At 37.6% G+C, this 20,630-nt stretch overlaps 1 protein-coding gene across 1 annotated transcript; it reads left to right on the top strand.

Annotated features, from left to right (window-relative positions):
- Positions 1-1,975: 1,975 nt before the first annotated feature.
- LOC136678243 (prothrombin-like) lies at positions 1,976-10,196 on the top strand. The gene is made up of 14 exons (XM_066656216.1): positions 1,976-2,135; positions 2,264-2,421; positions 2,791-2,815; positions 3,546-3,617; positions 5,188-5,293; positions 5,410-5,540; positions 6,036-6,347; positions 6,564-6,671; positions 7,531-7,654; positions 7,789-7,956; positions 8,348-8,521; positions 8,776-8,954; positions 9,131-9,201; positions 9,473-10,196. The coding sequence occupies exons 1-14, from the start codon at positions 2,048-2,050 to the stop codon at positions 9,626-9,628; spliced, it is 1,872 nt and encodes a 623-aa protein (XP_066512313.1). The 5' UTR covers positions 1,976-2,047; the 3' UTR covers positions 9,629-10,196.
- Positions 10,197-20,630: the final 10,434 nt, after the last annotated feature.

Raw genomic sequence — 20,630 nt, 5'->3', positions numbered from 1 at the left:
ATTTCCTTTTGGATGAAATATATTTCTATTTCTAACATGTTTTCATAACAAAATTGGAGACCAGACACACTGATCAGGGGGTTCCTCATAGTGAAAGATCAAGTAATTTGTGTTTCATTAATCATAGTGTGCAAATTAAACCTCCTGATTACAAGAAAAGTAATAGTGTACTGTGAGGAATACAACAATCTCAAGACTCTGAAAGTCATGTAATGTATACGCATAAAAGATCAATATAATCAGCTGCAACAAGAACAAACATTGTTTTGCTAGGAAGAGTAAATTAATCCCAATAACACAATTCTTCAAGATGACCTCTGTCAAGGAAAGCAGTAAGAATTTCTCTGCAATAGACAATTCTAGTGAAAATGTACTAGTGTTTAATATGTTGATTAAGCCCACATTTGAGTGTACCCGGGATCGTTGGGAACTCCAGCCTATGGACATTTTCACATAGTTGGTTGACATACCAACTTATGTTATTTGATAGTATGAGGAAAGTGGAGCACCTGGTGGGAAACCATTCTTTTATTTCATTTTATAAATGTAATGTTAAGTTTAGTGAGTGTGTGAGTGAATGTGTGAGCATGTGTCACCCTGTGAAGTACTGGCGCCCCCTCCAGGGTGTGTTCCTGCCTTGCGCCCAATGATTCCGGGTAGGCTCCAGACCCACTGTGACCCTGAACTGGATAAGCGGTTACTGACAATGAATGAATGAATAATGTTCAATTTAAATATACACCCACAATACATGCTGAGTCAGTAAACCACTGTGTGACTTCACCTTTTAATTACACTTATTTTATTGCTTTGAAACTAAGAATATATTTGTTGTAGTTTGTAAGGGGAAATTTTGCACATGTAAGTGAAATGTGGACTTATCTGGCCACAGCACACTTTTTCATGGTCTTTCAGACCAACTGAGATGATTTCATCTTGTCTCGTCTTGCCTGTAAGAGGGCTCAAAGGTCATGCACAGTCAAACATGTCCTACACAAACTGAGATTTGACTGTTTACTCTTTTTACTCCATTTACAATATTGTAGAATATTCCATGGATTTTTGTGGGTCCTGAGTCAATCCGGACTCATAGAGGGCTCACTATTTAAACTAAAAATCTAGACAGCAACAATAACAATGCATAATGCATAATAAGACCACCCTTGGGTCTCATGAAACCTTTGAAGATGCTACAATATTGTATATGACAGGTGGTGAAAGACGTAATTACTTGCATTGCAAAGTTTTAACTGTTTGACTAGTCCCTCCTGAAAACAATGTTACTTGAATGTTCTATAAACATTCATTCATTCATTATCTGTAACCCTTATCCAGTTCAGGGATGCGGTGGGTCCAGAGCCTACCTGGAATCATTGGGCGCAAGGCGGGAATACACCCTGGAGGGGGCGCCTGTTCTACAAACATTTCCTTTTTATTTTGTGATTACATTGTGCCCCAAATTCTTATTTCCTTTCTATTTGCAAAATAGTCAAGTTGGTACGTGAAACCATTGAAAACGTCTTTGTCACAGATGTGTGTGTGTTTTACTGCATTTTGCACAATGTCCCAACACTTCCAGAAATGGTATATTTAGATTACACTTTAGTGCCTCTTGCCTTTTTTAGTGCTTTCTTCCATTTAGTGTATGCTACATATTCCTTTGGTTTAGTTTAGATTAGCAATCCACAAATCTGTAACACTGCACAAGACACAGATTTTATAGGATAAGAAATAATGCCGACACACAGGCAATACCCTGTTTTACAAGATATGCCATGTTTGCTTACAGTTAAAAAAAATCTGTCTCAATGTTTGATTCACATCACACTAAACATCCATAAAGAATGTTCTAGAGTGTCCTAAGTTTGTCCTGGAACATCAGGGTTGAATCACTGTTTAGAGTGATAGGAGCTGGGACAGAATCTCTGTTCTCTTTTGAACTCCAGTAGTTCAATATTAACTCGAGAGTAGCAGTGGTAGGACTTTGGGGGGTTTGCTAGCAGCTCTTTGTGATGTTCCCGGTCTTAATAAAATTGTAGCCACAGTAATGGGTCTAAGGATGGGAGCAGTACCAGCACCTCTCCTTCTTACACTTCTCCTTGGCCAAGTGCTCCAGATTTCGTTTTGCTATGATGGTGAGGATAACTTTTATGACTTATGTAGAATATTGTACCATGGGAATGTACATGGAATGTTCAGATTGGGGATAGTAGATATGTAATATTTGTATGTTGCATGTTGGTTTGTATTTCTTTTTTGATAGTTTTTATCGATGGAAAGAAGGCATCTCAGGTTATCAGAGTGAGAAGAGCAAATACACCATTTGAGGAGCTGAAGCAGGGAAATTTGGAAAGGGAATGTGTGGAGGAGATCTGCAGCCATGAGGAGGCTCGAGAGGTTTATGAACAAACGGATAAAACAGTGAGTTGCACTCTATACAGATACTCTATACATTCTGTACTCTTTACAGATACAGTAATAAGATGCCTACATGTGCAACACAGCACTCTTGCCATATTATTTACTGTAAAAGATCAAAAGGAGAAAGCAAAGCACTTATGTTAAATTAAATGTTTAATATAATTGTAAAATAATAATGTCATATTTGTACATACATTACATTTTCATACATAACTGCTGTGTCAAAATGTAAGAGTACCTAAAGCTAATGTGTAACTCTCATTTAAATGCAGTATTTTGTTTCATGAATGTATCACAAAACAACCAGTATTTTTATAGTGTTATAACAATCTTATATTTTATATTATTTTTTTATTTGTTTATTTTTAGACTCAGTTCTGGGAGAAATACTTAGGTAAGGCATTACACTTAAACTTCCCTACGTGCAGCAATGTCAGCTGTGAACACAATTTGTGTAAATATGCAATATTGAACCAGGAGCAAAGTGCACATTTTCACCAGCTTTTTACATAAATCAAAGTCCTAAGCCTTGGTAGTCAATTTCAGTGAGTCCTTGTAGGCAGTTAATCTGTGCCAGCACTTCTATTAGCTAATACCAAGATACAATGCTAGTTTAACTGTGTGAAAAAAAAGGAATACCCCACAAAGAAGCTAAGATGGCTAACCATGAATAAATGTATGGACCACAAAGCATCTCGCTGGCAGAATGAAAACTACTCACTACTACTTTTCACGTTTAATTAAAGCAGTTTTAATAATTTAGTTACTGTTTTATTTAGTTACACTTTAATGTGATTTCATATGAAACATGCTCATATGTGTTCAGAGACTCCTCTTAATGAATCATTTTAGTTACAATGTCCAGTCATATACTGTATAAAACTATTCATGCAATGTAAATGTTTTATTAAATTTTGATTATAAATCACTGATGGGCTCAGGCCTACAGGTTAACTTTGCTAATTGTTTAAGTAATGATTAGACGCCAAGAAACAATGCACATATTGGACCAATTTACATAGTCACTAGAGCTTCTCTGAATTGTTCTGTCCAAGATAATGGACCATAATATAGTTGCATGTCTTTTCCTTTATTGCTCACTTCTACTGCTTTCTCCCCAACAGCTTGTTCCGGCACCACACTAAGGAGAAATACAGACACAGCAAGCAAAATTCGAACTTGTGTGCATAGCAAAGGTAAGCACAGGATGTCCACACTTTCATTAATGTATGTATTATGTAATTGCCTTTCATAAAAACTTATTTTAGAGTAAAGGGTATATGTTAGTACAACCCCAATTCCAATGAAGTTAGGACGTTGTTTAAAACATAAATAAAAACAGAATACCATGATTTGCAAATGCTTGTCAACTTATATTCGACTGAAAGACAAGATATTTAAAACTATTTAAAACTTTTTTTTTTTGGAAAATATTCACTCATTTTAAATTTGAGATCCAAAAGAGTTGGCACAGGGGCATTTACCACTGTGTTACATCACCTTTCTTTTTGACAATACTTAATAAGCGTTTGGGAACTGAGGACACTAATTGTTGAAGCTTTGTAGGTGGAATTCTTTCCTATTCTTGCTCTACAGTCCAGGGTCTCCGTTGTCGTATTTTGCGCTTCATAGTGCGCCACACATTTTCAATGGAAGACAGGTCTGGACTGCAGGCAGGCCAGTCTAGTACCCGCACTCTTTTACTACGAAGCCATGCTGTTGTAACACGTGCAGAATGTAGCTTGACATTGTCTTGCTGAAATAAGCAGAGATGTCCCTGAAACCACAGTACACTTTTCCACTTTGCATCAGTCCATCTCAGATGAGCTCAGGCCCAGAGAAGCCGGCAGCATTTCTGGGTGTTGTTCATAGATGGCTTTCCGTTTGCATGATAGAGATTTAACTTGCACTTGTAGATGGAGTGACAAACTGTGTTCACTGACAGTGGTTTTCTGTAGTGTTCCTGAGCCCATGTGGTAATATCCGTTACAGAATGATGAGGTTTTTAATGCAGTGCCGCCTGAGGGATCGAAGGTCACGGGCATTAAGTGTTGGTTTTTGGCCTTGCCACATACTTGCAGAGATTTCTCCAGATTCTCTGAATCTTTTGATGATATTATGGACTGTAGATGATGAAATTCCTAAATTGAGTTGAGAAACATTGTTCTTAAACTGTTTGAAGTTTTGCTCACGCAGTTGTTCACAAAGTGGTGAACCTTACCTCTTCCTTGCTTGTGAATGACTGAGGCCTTCGGGGTTTCTCCCTTTATACCCAGTCATGACACTCACCTGTTTCCAATTAACCTGTTCACCTGTGGAATGTTCCAAACAGATGTATTTTGAGCATTCCTCAACTTTCCCAGTCTTTTGTTGCCCCTGTCCCAACTCTTTTGGAACAAGTTGCAGGCCTACAATTAAAAATTAGTGAATATTTTCAAAAAAAACAATAAAGCTGATCAGGTTGAACATATATAAATAAATATCTTGTCTTTGTAGTGTATCCAATTGAATATAGGTTGAAAAGGATATGCAAATCATCGTATTCTGTTTTATTTATGTTTTACAAAATGTCCCAAATTAATTGGAATTGGGGTTGTAGCTCTGAATGGACAGTTCTTTGTTTAAGATCTCCTCAGCCAACCTAACATTCCATTGACAAACATAGAGAACCAATAATACTATTCTTAAATAAATTTAAGTCAAGTAACTCACAGTTTTTGCTGCCGATGTGTGCTACTTTACTACTGGTCTGTTTTTGCTGCACAGATGAATGCTATCTTGATATTGGCCAAGGCTACACGGGTAATGTGAGCACCACTGTTTCGGGAAGGAGATGTCAATACTGGAAAAGCAAGTTTCCCCACAAAATCACGTACGTACTATTCATTACGGATTTAACCATCACAACTACTACATTTTTGTTTCATGATTTACTTCTGAGTTTTTGTTGCCCTGCTTATCGAGTAATTCATTGTTCTACGTTCCCAGTGAGGTTAATGTAACGGAGTTGAAACTTCCAGAGAATTTCTGCAGGAACCCAGACAAGAGCCCTAGTGGACCCTGGTGCTTCACCAGTGACCCCACTGTTAGGAGAGAGAAATGCACTGTTCCAAAATGTGGTACTGACTGTACAGCACACATCACTCAGGAGGCTGAATACCCAAAGCATATGGATATTGTGCAATGAGTGGATGGCTTTTGCAGTTTTCTAGATCCAGTGCACTTCGACTAGTGATTGAAAGCTTTTAGCTTTTGACCTTTAGCTAAGGAATTATGCCTGAAAAATGAGTGGGGTATTCAGTGAAAATCTGTTTAGTTATATTTTTCAATAAAAATTTCATTGATTTTTTTTTTTATGTTTCTAAATCAAATATTTTTATTTTTACTGTTGTAAATTAAATGGTGGTAGTATAGTAGCCATGCTAGTTTGCAACCAATGATGTTCAGGACACTGCCAAATTGACTATTAACTGCATGGTTGTGGTCTGTTTTAATTCACTTTATAGCTTATTAGCTGCAATATATTTTACTGATCATTCTGCAAAACCTTTTTAATTTTTTGATGCTATCAGGGATGTGAGCAAAATTCAGCTGTTGGTTTCCACTGCCCTCAGGTGAGACCTTAAAACCTGTTCCAACGGTCCCAGTAAAGACGGCTTCTGATGTCTACCATAAGACCGACTGTATTACTGGCTCTGGGGAGACCTACACTGGAGATCTATCTGTGACTCTGCGTGGCCACACCTGCCTGGACTGGAGCTTACACAAGGTAAAAACCCTGAGTGCAGGGAAGGAATTCAAACCAGAGGTGCAACTGGTGAAAAACCACTGCAGGAACCCCGATGGAGATCTGGAAGGACCATGGTGCTATGTGAAGACGGCTACCGGAAACATTACCATTGATTACTGCGACTTAGAATTGTGTGGTGAGCAATGTACTCTCTTAAGGTGAAGCATCTGTTCAAAAATAAAACCGGTAAATAATAGACAAACTGGTAAATAACTGCTTTAATCAGAAAATGTGTTGCATAATGCAGCTATGTTCCTTGACATGCTGTGATTATTTGTCATTTTAAATAGAATGCATTGCATGTTTACTGAACACTAACCAGAGGCTCTCAAACAACACATTTGTTTTCCAGATGCTCCTTTGGAAGGCAAGGTGGAGGAGGATTCTGATCTAAAGAGGACAAGCGTTGGAGAGAGAAAGACATTCTTCAGCCCTCGCAGCTTTGGCCAAGGAGAACAGGGTAAGATCCTGCAGAACCTATTTATTTGTTCAGTTTACTATGTTTTTTTTCTCTTACATGCAAACACTGTGCAGTGTATTTCCCACAGAAATGTAGACCATATTGCCCATTCATATATGACTGAAAATATCACTGGCTGTGGGTTGCTGCTTTTATTTTGTTTGAGAAAACTTTGGCTCGAAATCTTTTGCTAAGCAAATTGGAGCATGTTATTGTCAAATATATTTGGAAGATATTTAAATCATTAATTCTACTCATTTGGGGAAGGTTTGCCCATTCTTGGCAGCGGCATTACAATGAAAAGTACAAAATTGTATTAAATAAATAAATATAAATCTTTATTATTTCTTATAGCATATTTTATACAGAAATGCAGCTCAAAGGACTTTACACACATTTTTTAAAAACGTAATTTCAATTCCAGTTTCCTCCCACATATTTTTCCCAATGTATAGAGAAAACACAACTTCCAAAAACACATTGGTAGATGGATTGGCTACTCATACGTGTCCATAGGTGTGAGTGAATGTGTGAGTGTATGTTGCGCTGTGAAGGACTGACGCCCCCTTCAGGGTGTGTTCCTGCCTTATGCCCAGTGATTCTAGGTAGGCCCCAGATACACTGTGACCCTGAACTGGATAAGCGGTTACAGCCATTGAATGAATGAATGAATAAATAAAACTATAATTAAAGTATACCGAAATCACCCCAAAAATATAGAACAGAACTTCCACAGCACATTAATTTCACAGCAGCACAGCAGGTAAGATTGCAAATTTAATTTTTATAAATCTCAGCTAATCTAGCAAAAATAAAATCTTCTGTACAAGTCATTTCTTTTGTCCTTGGTTGTTTTCAGAATGTGGAGTGCGCCCTCTGTTTGAGAAAGTCAGCAAAGAGGATGGAACTGAGATTGAGCTCCTTAAATCATATAGTAAAAGAATTGTGGGAGGAGTTACTGCTGAAGTGGGAAGTGCACCATGGTAATTACAAATTTTATGGGGTTTTTTTTTTATGGGTGTAAATAAAAACAAAGTTGCTCTTAAGTTAATATGGTATTTATAAATTATATGGTACATAGTGTATATGGTAAGTTACTTGATTTGATGTTTCACAGGCAAGTGATGCTGTTTAAGCGCAGTCCTCAGGAGCTGCTCTGTGGAGCCAGTTTGATCAGTGATGAGTGGATCCTCACAGCTGCCCACTGCATCCTCTACCCACCATGGAATAAGAACTTTACTGTTGATGATATTCTTGTCCGTCTTGGAAAACACTATCGTGCTAAGTGAGTGTTTTAAGTAATATAAAAAGTACTTTGAAGACTTTTTGATTGATGCCAGTCTTACTGCCTGATAAATAACAAGAACCAACAAGCATTTACAAACTTAACAGCTGATACGTATTTTTATTGTAAACAGTTAGTGCAGCATAGTGGGTATTAACAATGCTGTTTACAAACCACAGGGCAGTTTGTTTGTCACTCTACCATTAAGTCTCTTTAAGCACAACACTTAACACAGTCTGTGTCTACATCTGTAACATTAGTAAACTATATCACTAGTCACTCTGTGCTAAGAACGTCTGATATATACGTGTAAACAACTTTCTATGATAAAGAATAACTGCGAGTGGCCATTTTGTGTGTACAGACCTTGACTGTCATCTCTATGATTTAGGTATGAGAGGGGCACTGAGAAGATTGTAGCAATTGATGAGATCATTATTCATCCCAAATATAACTGGAAAGAGAATCTGAACAGAGACATTGCTCTGCTGCACATGAAGAAACCTGTCACCTTCACAAGTGAGATCCACCCTGTCTGCCTGCCCACCAAAAGCGTTGCAAACCTGTAAGGCTTCTTTTTACAGCTGCACAGATTTATGTTGCAGGCTACAGCATAATTGCTGTTGCATTAATACACTGTAAACATGATGCTATTAACTTTTTGATATTTTTTTTTTCTTTTCTCTGTTTAACCAACACTATCCAGTGCATTAAAAGTGTAGAAGAATCAGGGGTCTGGGATGAAATGACTGAGGTGCTTTTTCCCGATATTTAATTGCGGACAATAACCGATTGCCTTTCTGTGTGTTCTGAATGTAGATTGATGTCTGAGGGCTTTAAGGGCCGTGTGACAGGCTGGGGGAACCTAAAAGAATCATGGACCTCTAACCCTCAGAACCTGCCCGCTGTGCTTCAGCAGATCCACCTACCCATTGTCAACCAAGACACCTGCCGCAAATCCACTTCTATTCGAGTCACTGACAACATGTTCTGTGCAGGTGAGGGGACTGCATGTAATTTGTAATTTGTCTGCAAGTTACCATTTGGAATATTTAGTACTTTTGTAAGATTTCTGTTGTAGCTAAAATCCAGTGTTTTACTACAGTTTAGGGATTTAAACGGCAATAAACCTTTTTCTTTCAGCTCATGTTGTAATTGTGTGGTTTATTTTTAGGTTACAGCCCAGAAGACACTCAGAGAGGTGATGCCTGTGAAGGAGACAGTGGGGGACCTTTTGTAATGAAGGTTGGAGAACGATTCTTAAAAGACAATTTCACTTAGTGCTGTTATTTTGTAGCTGTCCAACACTCCTACACTCCCTCACTATACAATTTGAAACATTGTGTGAAAATTTAATGAATGGACCAATAGAAATGCTCCAAAATTACATTGGGTTCCATAGAAAATTATGATTTCCTGCCCCTGTAAAGTTACTATTTTGGAGATACATTCTTTTCTTTGGATAGTGACAATTTATTTATTTATATATTAACATCTGCTTGAAACATGCTTACAGAATCCTGATGATAAACGCTGGTACCAAATTGGTATCGTGTCCTGGGGTGAGGGCTGTGACAGGGACGGTAAATATGGATTCTATACTCACCTGTTCCGTATGCGCCGCTGGATGAGGAAGGTCATCGAAAAGTCAGATGCTGCCGATGACGACTGATGTCTCTGTTAATACAAAAATGGTCAAAGAAATCTCTCTTCAGGATTTTGTCCAAATGATAATAAAATGTAATTATTTTCAAGTTGTATCATGTGCTTTCTTAAAGTCCCCCTCATCATCACCCCTAAAAAAAGACTTATACTTCAAATTACATGTTTAAAATAAATTCCAAGAAATATGTACAATCTAATGCTTTAAAAGTAGCTTAGTCCTTGCTTCTTTCTCCACCTACCCCACTGCTGCTTGCCTGCAACTCAAAAGCCCCATCCTGCAAATGGATGGGATTGGTTATTTGGGTTTATTGTGAAAGTTACAGATCTGTTTCAAAGAAGAATGCTCAGCTGTAGTACTGCCTTTGTATATTTTCTTTGTGCTAAATTAAAAACCAAAAATGGTATTGTCTGTTTGTTGTGCACATAATGCTGTGCCTTTAAAATATACTTTGGTAACAATGCCATATCTAAAGTATCCTTTCTAATATCAGAAGTATACAATATAGGGAATACCACTGAAATTGTTGTGTGTGCACTTATGCATAACTCCTGGCCTTGTACAAAGTCAAATAAAACTCTTCATGCAAGATATTTTTCCCAATGTATAGAGAAAATTATATACATGTACCTTCGTTTCCCTTCCTGCTGGCATTTCTGTGTTTGTGTTTGATAACATGTTCACAGGGGATATTATTATCTTAATATGTATGCCATGCCAGAGATAATCCTTCATATAATTGTACATAACATAAAAAACACAAAAATGTAGCTCATTTATGGATCTATACACCAATCTGCCAAAACATTACAATGACCTAATTTGTACACTGCAATTAATAAGCTCCCCTCATCACACAGGAGTAGTTTGTATAAATGCAAATAACAATTGTTGGCCATCTGTTGTCCTGTATTTTTATAAGTCCCCTTTCATACTGTTCTTCAATGGTCAGGACCCCCAGAAGACCACCACAGTGCAGGTATTACTTGGCTGGTGGATCATTCTCAGTGCCTGAACAAGTGGATCAGAAATAGCAGTGCTGCTACATTTTTTAAAACGTCATCGTCACTGCTGAACTGAGAATATTCCACCAAGAAAAAAAAGAGGGGGGGACTAGAAGATTAATAACAACCTGGGCGGCAACAGATGAGCTATTCCCTGTAGTAATGGGAATTTCGGCTCTTTTTGGGGAGCCGGCTCTTTTGGCTCGGCTCTTCATAAAGAGCCGGCTCTTTCGGCTCCTAAATGGCTCTTTGTTTTACCACTTATTTCCACTGGTACAGAACAATATTACCTACATTTTACATGACTATATGGACAAATAATTATTGTTCAATATTAAAAATAATAAATAGTGTTGCAATGGCCAATTGTTTTATGGCTGTCTTGTAATAACTCACTGATTTCACTCACACATTCAATTGTATAAATAACTGGATTTTTATTTAAACACCTTAATAAAAAATCACTTGTAAACTCTGAAATACAGCCAATGGAACCCAAAAGTACAAAATAGCTTATTAAATTAAATAACCATCCATTTCTGGGTAATAAAATAAACAAATACTCTGCAAAGTGCAAAACAGCAGCATTCAACGGTAGTGATTAAAACAACCACAACTGTCAACAAACATTTAACTGATTTAACATTTTCTTCAACTATTTTTTGGAAGACAGATTGGCATTCAGGAAAACCAAGTGTCTCAGCTTTGCTTGTTGTTCTCTGATTGGTTGAATGACAAGCCTGAAAAGCTGATCAGAAAGCTGATGTATATAGAATGAAAGTTGATATATATAGAATGAACGCTGATATATATAGAATGAAAGCTGATGTATATAGAATGAAAGCTGATATATATAGAATGAACTTTGATATATATAGAATGAACGCTGATATATATAGAATGAACGCTGATATATATAGAATGAACGCTGATATATATAGAATGAACGCTGATATATATAGAATGAAAGTTGATATATATAGAATGAACTTTGATATATATAGAATGAAAGTTGATATATATAGAATGAAAGCTGATATATATAGAATGAACTTTGATATATATATCAAATATTTTGTGGAGGTTTTACATATAAACATATATATATATATATATGTTTTTTTAACCTTTTTGTGGAGGTTTTCATATTGCTTGTGACTAACAGTCAAAAACATCATATAGTCATTATGGAGATGAGAAACTCAGAAAGAAATTTGTGTATTTGTAAAGCTGTAATAAAAAGACATTTAATATTTAGCTGGATGTTGATACCTGAGAGAGAAGTGAAGAGAATAAAGACGTTTTATTTTAAAGTAGAGATGGAAAAGTTTACAGAGATGTTTCTTGGTCGCGACTTGGTTACTCTCTCCCACCGTCAGTGCGAACACATATTACAGAAAATGTTATCGCCCTCAATTGTTCCATAAACAATCTTCCCCCAAGCATTAAGGTTATAAACCGATGATACACAGGCAGAAAAGAGACAAACAACTCTGAAAGAGTTCACAGTAGCATAAGAGAATCAGAATAAAATATAGAATTAATATGAAATTAATCACTTTCCAACATATCCTTTAGGGGCCTTTTTACTTCATTGTAGAGTGGGCTAGATTAGGCTACTTTTTCTCCATACTTTCTGCGACGCAACCTTGCGCAGCTTGATCATTTCAGTGCGGTCTAATGATCTTACCATCATGGATCCTGACTTGTACCAGATAATTGTCAAATATAAAACAAAGGCAGAGTATCCTGCTGGTATATCAAAGGCAGAAAAATGTGAAATTCACCGTAAAGCCTCCAAATATGATGTAGAAGGGGAGATAGACATTTATAAATTAGCTCACCACACAGATTTTTACAATGGATCATCGTGTTCACCCTAATTGCTAAATATTCTGATGAAACATTTCTGTATAGTGTATAGTTTCATGCCATGCTCTTTTTCAAGAATGTATCTATTACTTTATGCCTAATAGTACTTTGCGTAGTTTAAACATCTAAGAATTAAGCCTACACTGGGTGATACTATTAGCACGTAGATTTATTTCAGCATTTAACAACGTAATTATGGGTTACATTAAATAAATATCTGGAAATTACCGTTTTGACCAGTGAATGTATTGGTATCTAATAGGAGGAGCCCTGTACTATGTGAAGGGACCAGCCAGGTCTGTTAAATTTAAAGTTTTATGTGGTTCTGAAGAGGCCAATGCAGTGTTTGTAGATTTCCATGCAAGCCAAACTGGAGCTCACACTGGCCAGAAAAAAACAAGAGATGCCATCTCAAAAAGGTTTCATTGGCCTGGAATGTCAGCAGACATCGACAAATGGGTGAGTAAACTTCACAACATTCTAAGAGTTGATAGCAACTCAGTGTTAGAGTTGGGTAGGTCTGCAATTTTTGTTTAATAAGCTTTGTCATGCTGCACTTAAACATGTTAGGAAATAATTGTATGGGTTGTACTACAGTGGCATATACCAAAAAAAAAAAAAAAAAAAAAAAAGAAATTGTGAGCAATATGTAAACAATGTACATGTTAAGATGCGCATGTTAAGATGAATGTGTAGTTGTTTGTATGAATGCTAGTTTCTGTTTTAAGGGGAATATAATGAGATCTTTGAGAAAAGATTTTTTTGGAAGGACAAGGTTTGGAACTGATGTGAAGAAACTAACCAAAAAGCTGAACCAAAAAAAAGGGTAAACAAATTAATAATGAGAAAAAGGAAAATGATAGATTTGCACCCTTTTCATGACAATTTTGGCCCAGCACTGCATATAGTAAAAATGTAAGTGTGTAGTTAGTGGATGTTAATATGGTTTTATAAAATGTGTACAAATGTGTTATACAGGTGGCGGAATGTTTGGTGTGCCAAGCCAACCAGAACATAATAAAACAGGTGGTGGAATATACTCCCATTAAGGTAAATATGTTTTGTTCTGGTCTTTGGTGCTAGTAATTGTTGAAATTTTGCAGGGTGGGTGAGGCTAAGAACTACTGCTCTAAACTATGCTATTTATATCCTGTTGTACTGTTCTAACATTTTTAAAATATACATCTCTACACAGTTTCTGAGTTGTCAGAATACGAGAAAGAGGCTTAAGCACTAACTGGAGATTAACAACCACTTGCTCACATTATCCATAATTACATTTCCGTTTCTGTTGACAACCAATGATGAGAATTCACACACTGTTTGAAGTAAAATCCTTCAATCTGTTTTTAAGGTAGCAGAGCCTTTTGAACTGCTTGGTATGGACCTAATTGGCAAACTGGTGACAACCAAAAGTGGGTATCAGTACATTTGTGTACTGGTTGACTACCTCACTAAATGGCCACAAGCCTATCCACTGAGGTCTAAGTGTGCAGATGAAGTGACGGAGTGCATTGTGAAATTTTTTCACCAATTTGAAGCACCAAAAAGGATTCTCACTGACCAGGGCCGGGAGTTCGTCAATGCGGTAATTTTTAACTAACTGAGACTTTTCTGCCCCAAAATAAAATGATGCATGCTTTGTTGAATACTTATTTAAATCAAGCAAATAATACAGTGTATAAAAAGTTTTTATTTGTGTTTATATGAAAAGATCAACAAGGGTGTTTGTGACAAGCTGGGAATAAAAAGAAGTCTGTGCTCTGCCTATCATCCGCAAACAAATGGCTTGGTGGAGAGGATGAATGGGACAATCCAGAGGTTAATGAAAAGGAATTTTTTTTGTTCCTGAATCAATGCATTTATACATAGTTCATTTGTGAGATCCACAAAAATATAATATTTAAATCTATATTTATTTGGGAATGGCTAATAAGCAATAAGTCACTTTTTTTGTTTTGTTTTGTATTTCAGCGCTCTGAGCAAACTTGTGGGAAGGAGGCCGGAGACATGGGATGAGTACTTAGATGCAGTAATGTTTGGGTTACGTACCAAAAAACAAATTACGACAAAATTCTCACCTTACTACCTTATGTTTGGAAGGGAGGCTCGCTACCCTTCAGAAGTCCCTGAGCACTACCAGGTTGGTGAATTTGTTTCAATTACATTTTGAGTAATTGAGGGGTATTTGGGTATGGCCTACTGTATGCAGGACTGGCATTTAGGACTGATATCAGCCAGAGAATACAAGAATTTCTTGCATCAGCAGTTGTTCAGTTGTTTCAGAGGAATGTTATTTTATATGTACTGATTCTAGCACTTTTCAATCTTGCCACATTGCCCTGGTCTTTTTACACACATTGCTTTGAGTGTTTTTCAAGAACAGTGCAAAAAAGAAAGAAATGCAAGCCGCAACCAGAGAGCTTGTCCCAGAGAAAATTTTATTTGTAACCCTAAAATTAAGATAAGTTGAGCTATCAGGACATAATTCATGTTTGCACTTTACATCTGTCAATTGATGAAACCCAGAGAAGTTGGCAGTGTTTCTGGATTTTGATATTTGATTTCCACTGTGCATAGTAAAGTCTTGAATGTATTTTGAATAAGCAAAAAGTGTTGTTATTGATGAGATTTGGTATTCCTGAGATTGTGTGGTTATATTAATCACTGAAGCATGTCAAACACATTTTAACACATTTTATTGGACATTCCATATACATATATAAACAAAAATATAGTAAAATTCAAAGATTTGTTTTAAAAAAGTTATGGATTTCCACGATATGGATAACTAAACAAAATTTAGGTTCCTTATATTTATTGCTAATCATTCATTGCACACCTGCACACCTTGTTGAATTCAACACTTTTGCACATTGTAGTATGTAATTCTCAACTGTGTACTTGAGCTTAATTATCTTTACTGCAAAATGTTCCTATATAACATAACAATGTATTATGTCACTGCTTTAAATGTTCATCTATTTGCTTCTAGGTAGACAGTAGTGTTGAGGCTGTCATTAGTGAAGAGGCAGTGTCAGAGGACATTAAACGAATGGATGAAATAAAAAACATAGTTAAAGGAAATGTTGAAAAGGTGCAGGACTCCACACAGCGGAGGATAAAGTCTGGCACTCCCAAGTCAGACTTTAAAGTTGGAGATAGAGTGTGGAGGCAGAACATAAGAAAACAACAGAGGAAGGGTGGCAAGCTGGAAGCCAACTTCATTGGACCTTTTTGGATTACAGACATACAGGGCAAGAGTGCAGACCTGTTGGGGGAAAATGGTGCTGTTTTCCTGAAGGTAAATGTGGATCACCTACAGCTTGCCAAAGACCAGCTGCCGCGTATTCCACACAAGCTTGCAGCACCAGCCATGTCCCCTTCAGTGTCAGCAGCACCACCAGCAGCATGGTCTTCTCCAGCACCACCAGAAGCAGTGTCCTCTCCAGCACCTCAACCAGCAGTGTCCTCTCCAGCAGCTCCATCAACAGTGTCCTTTCCAGCACCTCCACCAGCAGTGTCCTCTCCAACACCTCCACCAGCAGCAGTGTCCTCTCCAGCTCCTCCACCAGCAGCAGTGTCCTCTCCAGCACCTCCACCAGCAGTGTCCTCTCCAGCACCTCAACCAGCAGTGTCCTCTCCAGCAGCTCCATCAACAGTGTCCTTTCCAGCACCTCCACCAGCAGTGTCCTCTCCAACACCTCCACCAGCAGCAGTGTCCTCTCCAGCTCCTCCACCAGCAGCAGTGTCCTCTCCAGCACCACCAGCAGCAGTGTCCTTTCCAGCACCTCCATCAGCAGCAGTGTACTCTCCAGCACTAGCAGTGTATTCTTCAGCACCTCCACCAGCAGTGTCCTCTCCAGCACCTCAACCAGCAGTGTCCTCTCCAGCAGCTCCATCAACAGTGTCCTTTCCAGCACCTCCACCAGCAGTGTCCTCTCCAACACCTCCACCAGCAGCAGTGTCCTCTCCAGCACCAGCAGCAGCAGTGTCCTTTCCAGCACCTCCATCATCAGCAGTGTACTCTCCAGCACTAGCAGTGTATTCTCCAGCACCTCCACCAGCAGTGTCCTCTCCAGCACCTGCACCAGCAGCAAAACTAGCATGCTTCACCAAACAACCAGTTACTCCAGAAGCTTCAGGACCTTCACCACTGCCCTCTGGAGCCAAAACACCAGAAAGCCTACTAAAAAAATGTAAGCATTTCAAGAATCTCATGATACATCTATGATAAATAAATGTCAACATGTATGCAGTAACTGTTCTGTGTGGATGCTGGAATGTATGCCCTTTAAAGTAAACTGAAGTAAATTGATGGCACAGTGGTTAAAGTTGTGGGTTCAACACCCAGGTTTGCTGAGCTGCCCACTGTTGTGCCCTAGAGAAGCCTGGGTCAAATTCCATCTTTGCAAGTAAATTTGGTGAATGTTGGTTGTCTTAACTTGCCTAAAGTTAGATTAAATTGCTTCTGATGTTGTACTGAATATATTTGCAGCTGAATTTCTGTTTTAATACACTGTCTATGGATGTTTTGGTTATATTGGATGTAATTCTTGACATTTGTAACAAATTTGTAATAAATTTTCAACTGTCAATTTTTACAGATCTGCATGATGCGTGGAAAGGGAAAAATGCCCATGTAATTCTTTCACAGATTGGGGCGTACAAGTTATTTTACTGGGACATTGCAAGAACTGCTCCAAACCAGGAACTTGAGAGTGAGGTATTTTATTTTATTCTTTATAGGAAACAATACATGAATATATTTCCTATGCTGTCGATTCTGAACTGAGGTTTTAAATACAAATTGTGTAAGTCAGCAATAGAGACGGCTGGAAATCCATCCTACATTCATTTCTACATTCATAGAATGAATCAAATTATACTGATTTGCCAGTTTGATTAGTACATTTACCTTGTATCTACAGTAGCAAGAAGAAATATGGTATGTGAACCTTTTGGAATGTAATAGTTTTCTGCATATATTTGTTATAAAATGTGATCTGATCTTCATCTGTGTCAAGGGTATTGACAAATATACTGTGTCTAAAATCTAAAATAATAACCCAAAGAAAAATATGATCTTTCAGGTCTTTATTAAACACACTCATTCAACATTCAAAGTGGTAGTGGAAAAAGTAAGTGAACATTTGGAATTAATGGCTGGTTGTTTTGTCCCAATTACGTTCAGGGCCCTCTTCACTCTGGCTCAGAGGACGTAATGAACATATTCATGGCCCGGGAGAACTGAGTCACAGAGATAGTACACCTTGTGATGATACTGGTCTTCACCCTAAGCCAACTAGATATAGTTGCCAGTATAGTTGTGGAGTGTCTATGTACTCTATCGCAAACTTCAGGCATGTAGCAATGTTCTTTTTAGAAATCAGCAGCAAACTTCAGTGTCCTGCCATAGACATCCTGCTTGTTTAAGATTTTACGGACTGTAGACTCATGGACACAGTCATGTTAGCCTATACCAGTGATGCCTTCAAGTCTGTGGCTGTCACTCTGGGTTGATTCTTTACCTAATTGAGTCTCTGTTGTGCTCTTGGGTCATTTTGACTGGGCGCCCACTTCTTGGCATAGTAGCCACTGTCCCAAATTGTCTACGTCTGTAGATTTTATTTTGTTTGTTTTACAGTAGATTGGTGAATTTCTACATCACATACACATATCCTCCTTGTGCAGAGCATACTCAAAAAGTTTGAGTGGTTCTTATCAGTCAAAGTAGTTCTAGTCCACACCTCCAAACTCATTTTCTTAACAAGTTTCCAAGTATTCTTATACATGACTCCAATAAGGTTTTTTGAGGTCATTAACCCAAGCCTTCACATATTTTAAACACTAGCACTATAAGATTTTTATGGCTATTCTCAATGAAAACCTGAATGATCAGAATTTATTTTGTCATTACTTTAGGCACATTATATCTGTCAATACCCTTGACTTGGATGAAGATCAGATCACATTTTATGACAAATTTATGCAGAAATTCCAAAAGGTTGACATACTTTTTCTTGCTACTGTAAATACATAATATGATTTTTATGGCATTTAAATGTTTACAGTTACTAACTGTATTACATCTGGCTAGACAGCTTTCCACCACACTTTATTATGAAAATGTATAGCACACAAGCACCAGTGACATTGTTTCTGTGGCACTGGTACTTGTACATGAGGCCCTGTCTGGTTTTAGCTATGTAGACCCTGCTAGATTGAAAACAGTCCAATACAAAAAAATGTCCTATTGTCACATATTGACTATGGATAAAGGGCTTAAGGATATAAAATGCTATTGTGTTTAACCTACACTGCTATGGTTAGGATGTTAAACCAGCTAAAAACTTGCTATACAGTGGTGTTTTTGTGGTGGCCCCTTCCTGTTTAAGTATGGGGGGGGTAGATAATTGTGCAGCAATAGATGGGTTACCCTAAGTTAACTTATATGGTTGGTAGATGACAACAAAGTGCAGATACAAGGTTAGCTTCTTAATAGAGAATACTATAAATATCAGTGTAAAATGCAGTTGTCACAATGTATGTCTCAGAATGATACTTCCTCATACTTACATTCTAATTTTCTCTGTGAAACATTCACAGGTAATAAATGCTTACCTTACTTTGGTAGTCAGAGAACACAACAAAAAGTGTTCAGATCGAGCAGCTTTAATTGACACTTTTGCAATGAGTGCCATCTGGATGGGAAAAATTCCAAGACTAAAGGTAAGTAGTTGTTTGTTAAGCATTGTAAATATCTTTCTTTCTTCTTTCCAAATTATCATAACTTTTGATTCCCCTATTTAGATTGATCCAAATGACTACACAATGATTGTGGGAATTGTGAATGAGCACCACCACTGGATGCTAACAGTAAGAGTTGTCAGAAGCTTTCTTATTCATTTAACTAATATACTTTGTAAAGAATCTGTAAAAAATTACGTGAATACATGTACAAACTAATTGATTTAACAATTTTAAAAAAATGATTTAACTGCTCACCGCGACCCTGAAATGGAGAAGCGGAGAAGAAAATGATGATGATGATGAAATGATGATTTAACTGCTGATTATTGGACGTTCTGTAGTCTGTGGTCTCCTGGTTTTGGGCTTATAAAATCACTTCTGGGTGCCACTTCTTCTACAGGGGTGCCAAGCCCTTCACACTCTACAAGTATTCCTTGCTTTTTAAAAAAAAAAAAAAAAAGCAATGCCCAATAAGGGTAGAGTGAAAAATAACACATACAATGTTGAGTTGAATATTTCGCTCAAGCATGCATGTAAAGCATACTTAAAACAAATATGTTACCCTTTAAAATACAGGTCATGTATCCAAAAGAAAAAAAGTGCCATTTCTTGGACCCAATGGGAGAGTCTCCAAATAAAATTAAGAGATGCTTGGAAGCAACAAGGTATATTTCACCATAATAATTCTTGTATTATTACAATTATATAGCTTTTTTTATTAATAATAAAAACAAATGTCGCAGAGCTCCAGGGATCTGGAGGTTGTGGGTTCAAGCCCTGCTCCAAGTGACTGTGAGTCTGGTGTGTTCTCTCTGTGTCTGTGTGGATTTCCTGTGGGTGCTCTAGTTTCCTACCATGGGGCAAAACCACACGTTGGTAGATGGATTGGCTACTCAAGAATGCCCTTAGGTGTGACTGTGTGAGTGAATTTGTTAGTCTGTGTTGCCCTGCGATTGACTGGTGCCCCCTCCAGGGTGTGCTCCTGCCTTGCCCCCTTTGATTTTGGGTAGGCCCAGGATCCACTGCAACCATGAACTGGATAAGTGCTTACAAACAATGAATGAATGAAAATTAAAATGTTATCTGATTTTCATACCGAAGGGCATTCATGCGGAAAAAAGGCTGCAATATTTCAAAATGGGCTTGCAGCACTCTTCCACATGCACGTCAGCAAGATGGCACATCCTGTGGTGTCTTGGCCTTAAAGGTAAATATATAGTAGATAACAGCAATTACTTCACAATTACTTTACAATTTATTTAACCTTGATGTCAGTGTTATGAGATCATTACCAGCTTTCACTTATTAAAACGTTGAGTTAAAAGCAGGTGAATTTGATAGATCTTTGTGGCCTTCCAAATTATTCATATTGTTTTTGCAAA

The sequence above is a fragment of the Hoplias malabaricus genome, chromosome Y, assembly GCF_029633855.1.
Source record: "Hoplias malabaricus isolate fHopMal1 chromosome Y, fHopMal1.hap1, whole genome shotgun sequence".
Taxonomy (NCBI): Eukaryota; Metazoa; Chordata; class Actinopteri; order Characiformes; family Erythrinidae; genus Hoplias; species Hoplias malabaricus.
Note: the sequence above shows the minus strand (reverse complement) of the source record. Positions and strands in the feature narration are given on the sequence as shown.

What these genes read in the sequence shown, in the direction of transcription:
- LOC136678243 (XM_066656216.1), top strand. Translation starts at nt 2,048, where the DNA reads ATGGGTCTAAGGATGGGAGCAGTACCAGCACCTCTCCTTCTTACACTT. An exon ending in GAAGTGGGAAGTGCACCATG is followed by an intron (nt 7,655 to 7,788) that starts GTAATTACAAAT and finishes GATGTTTCACAG; the next exon opens with GCAAGTGATGCTGTTTAAGC. An exon ending in GGAAAACACTATCGTGCTAA is followed by an intron (nt 7,957 to 8,347) that starts GTGAGTGTTTTA and finishes TCTATGATTTAG; the next exon opens with GTATGAGAGGGGCACTGAGA.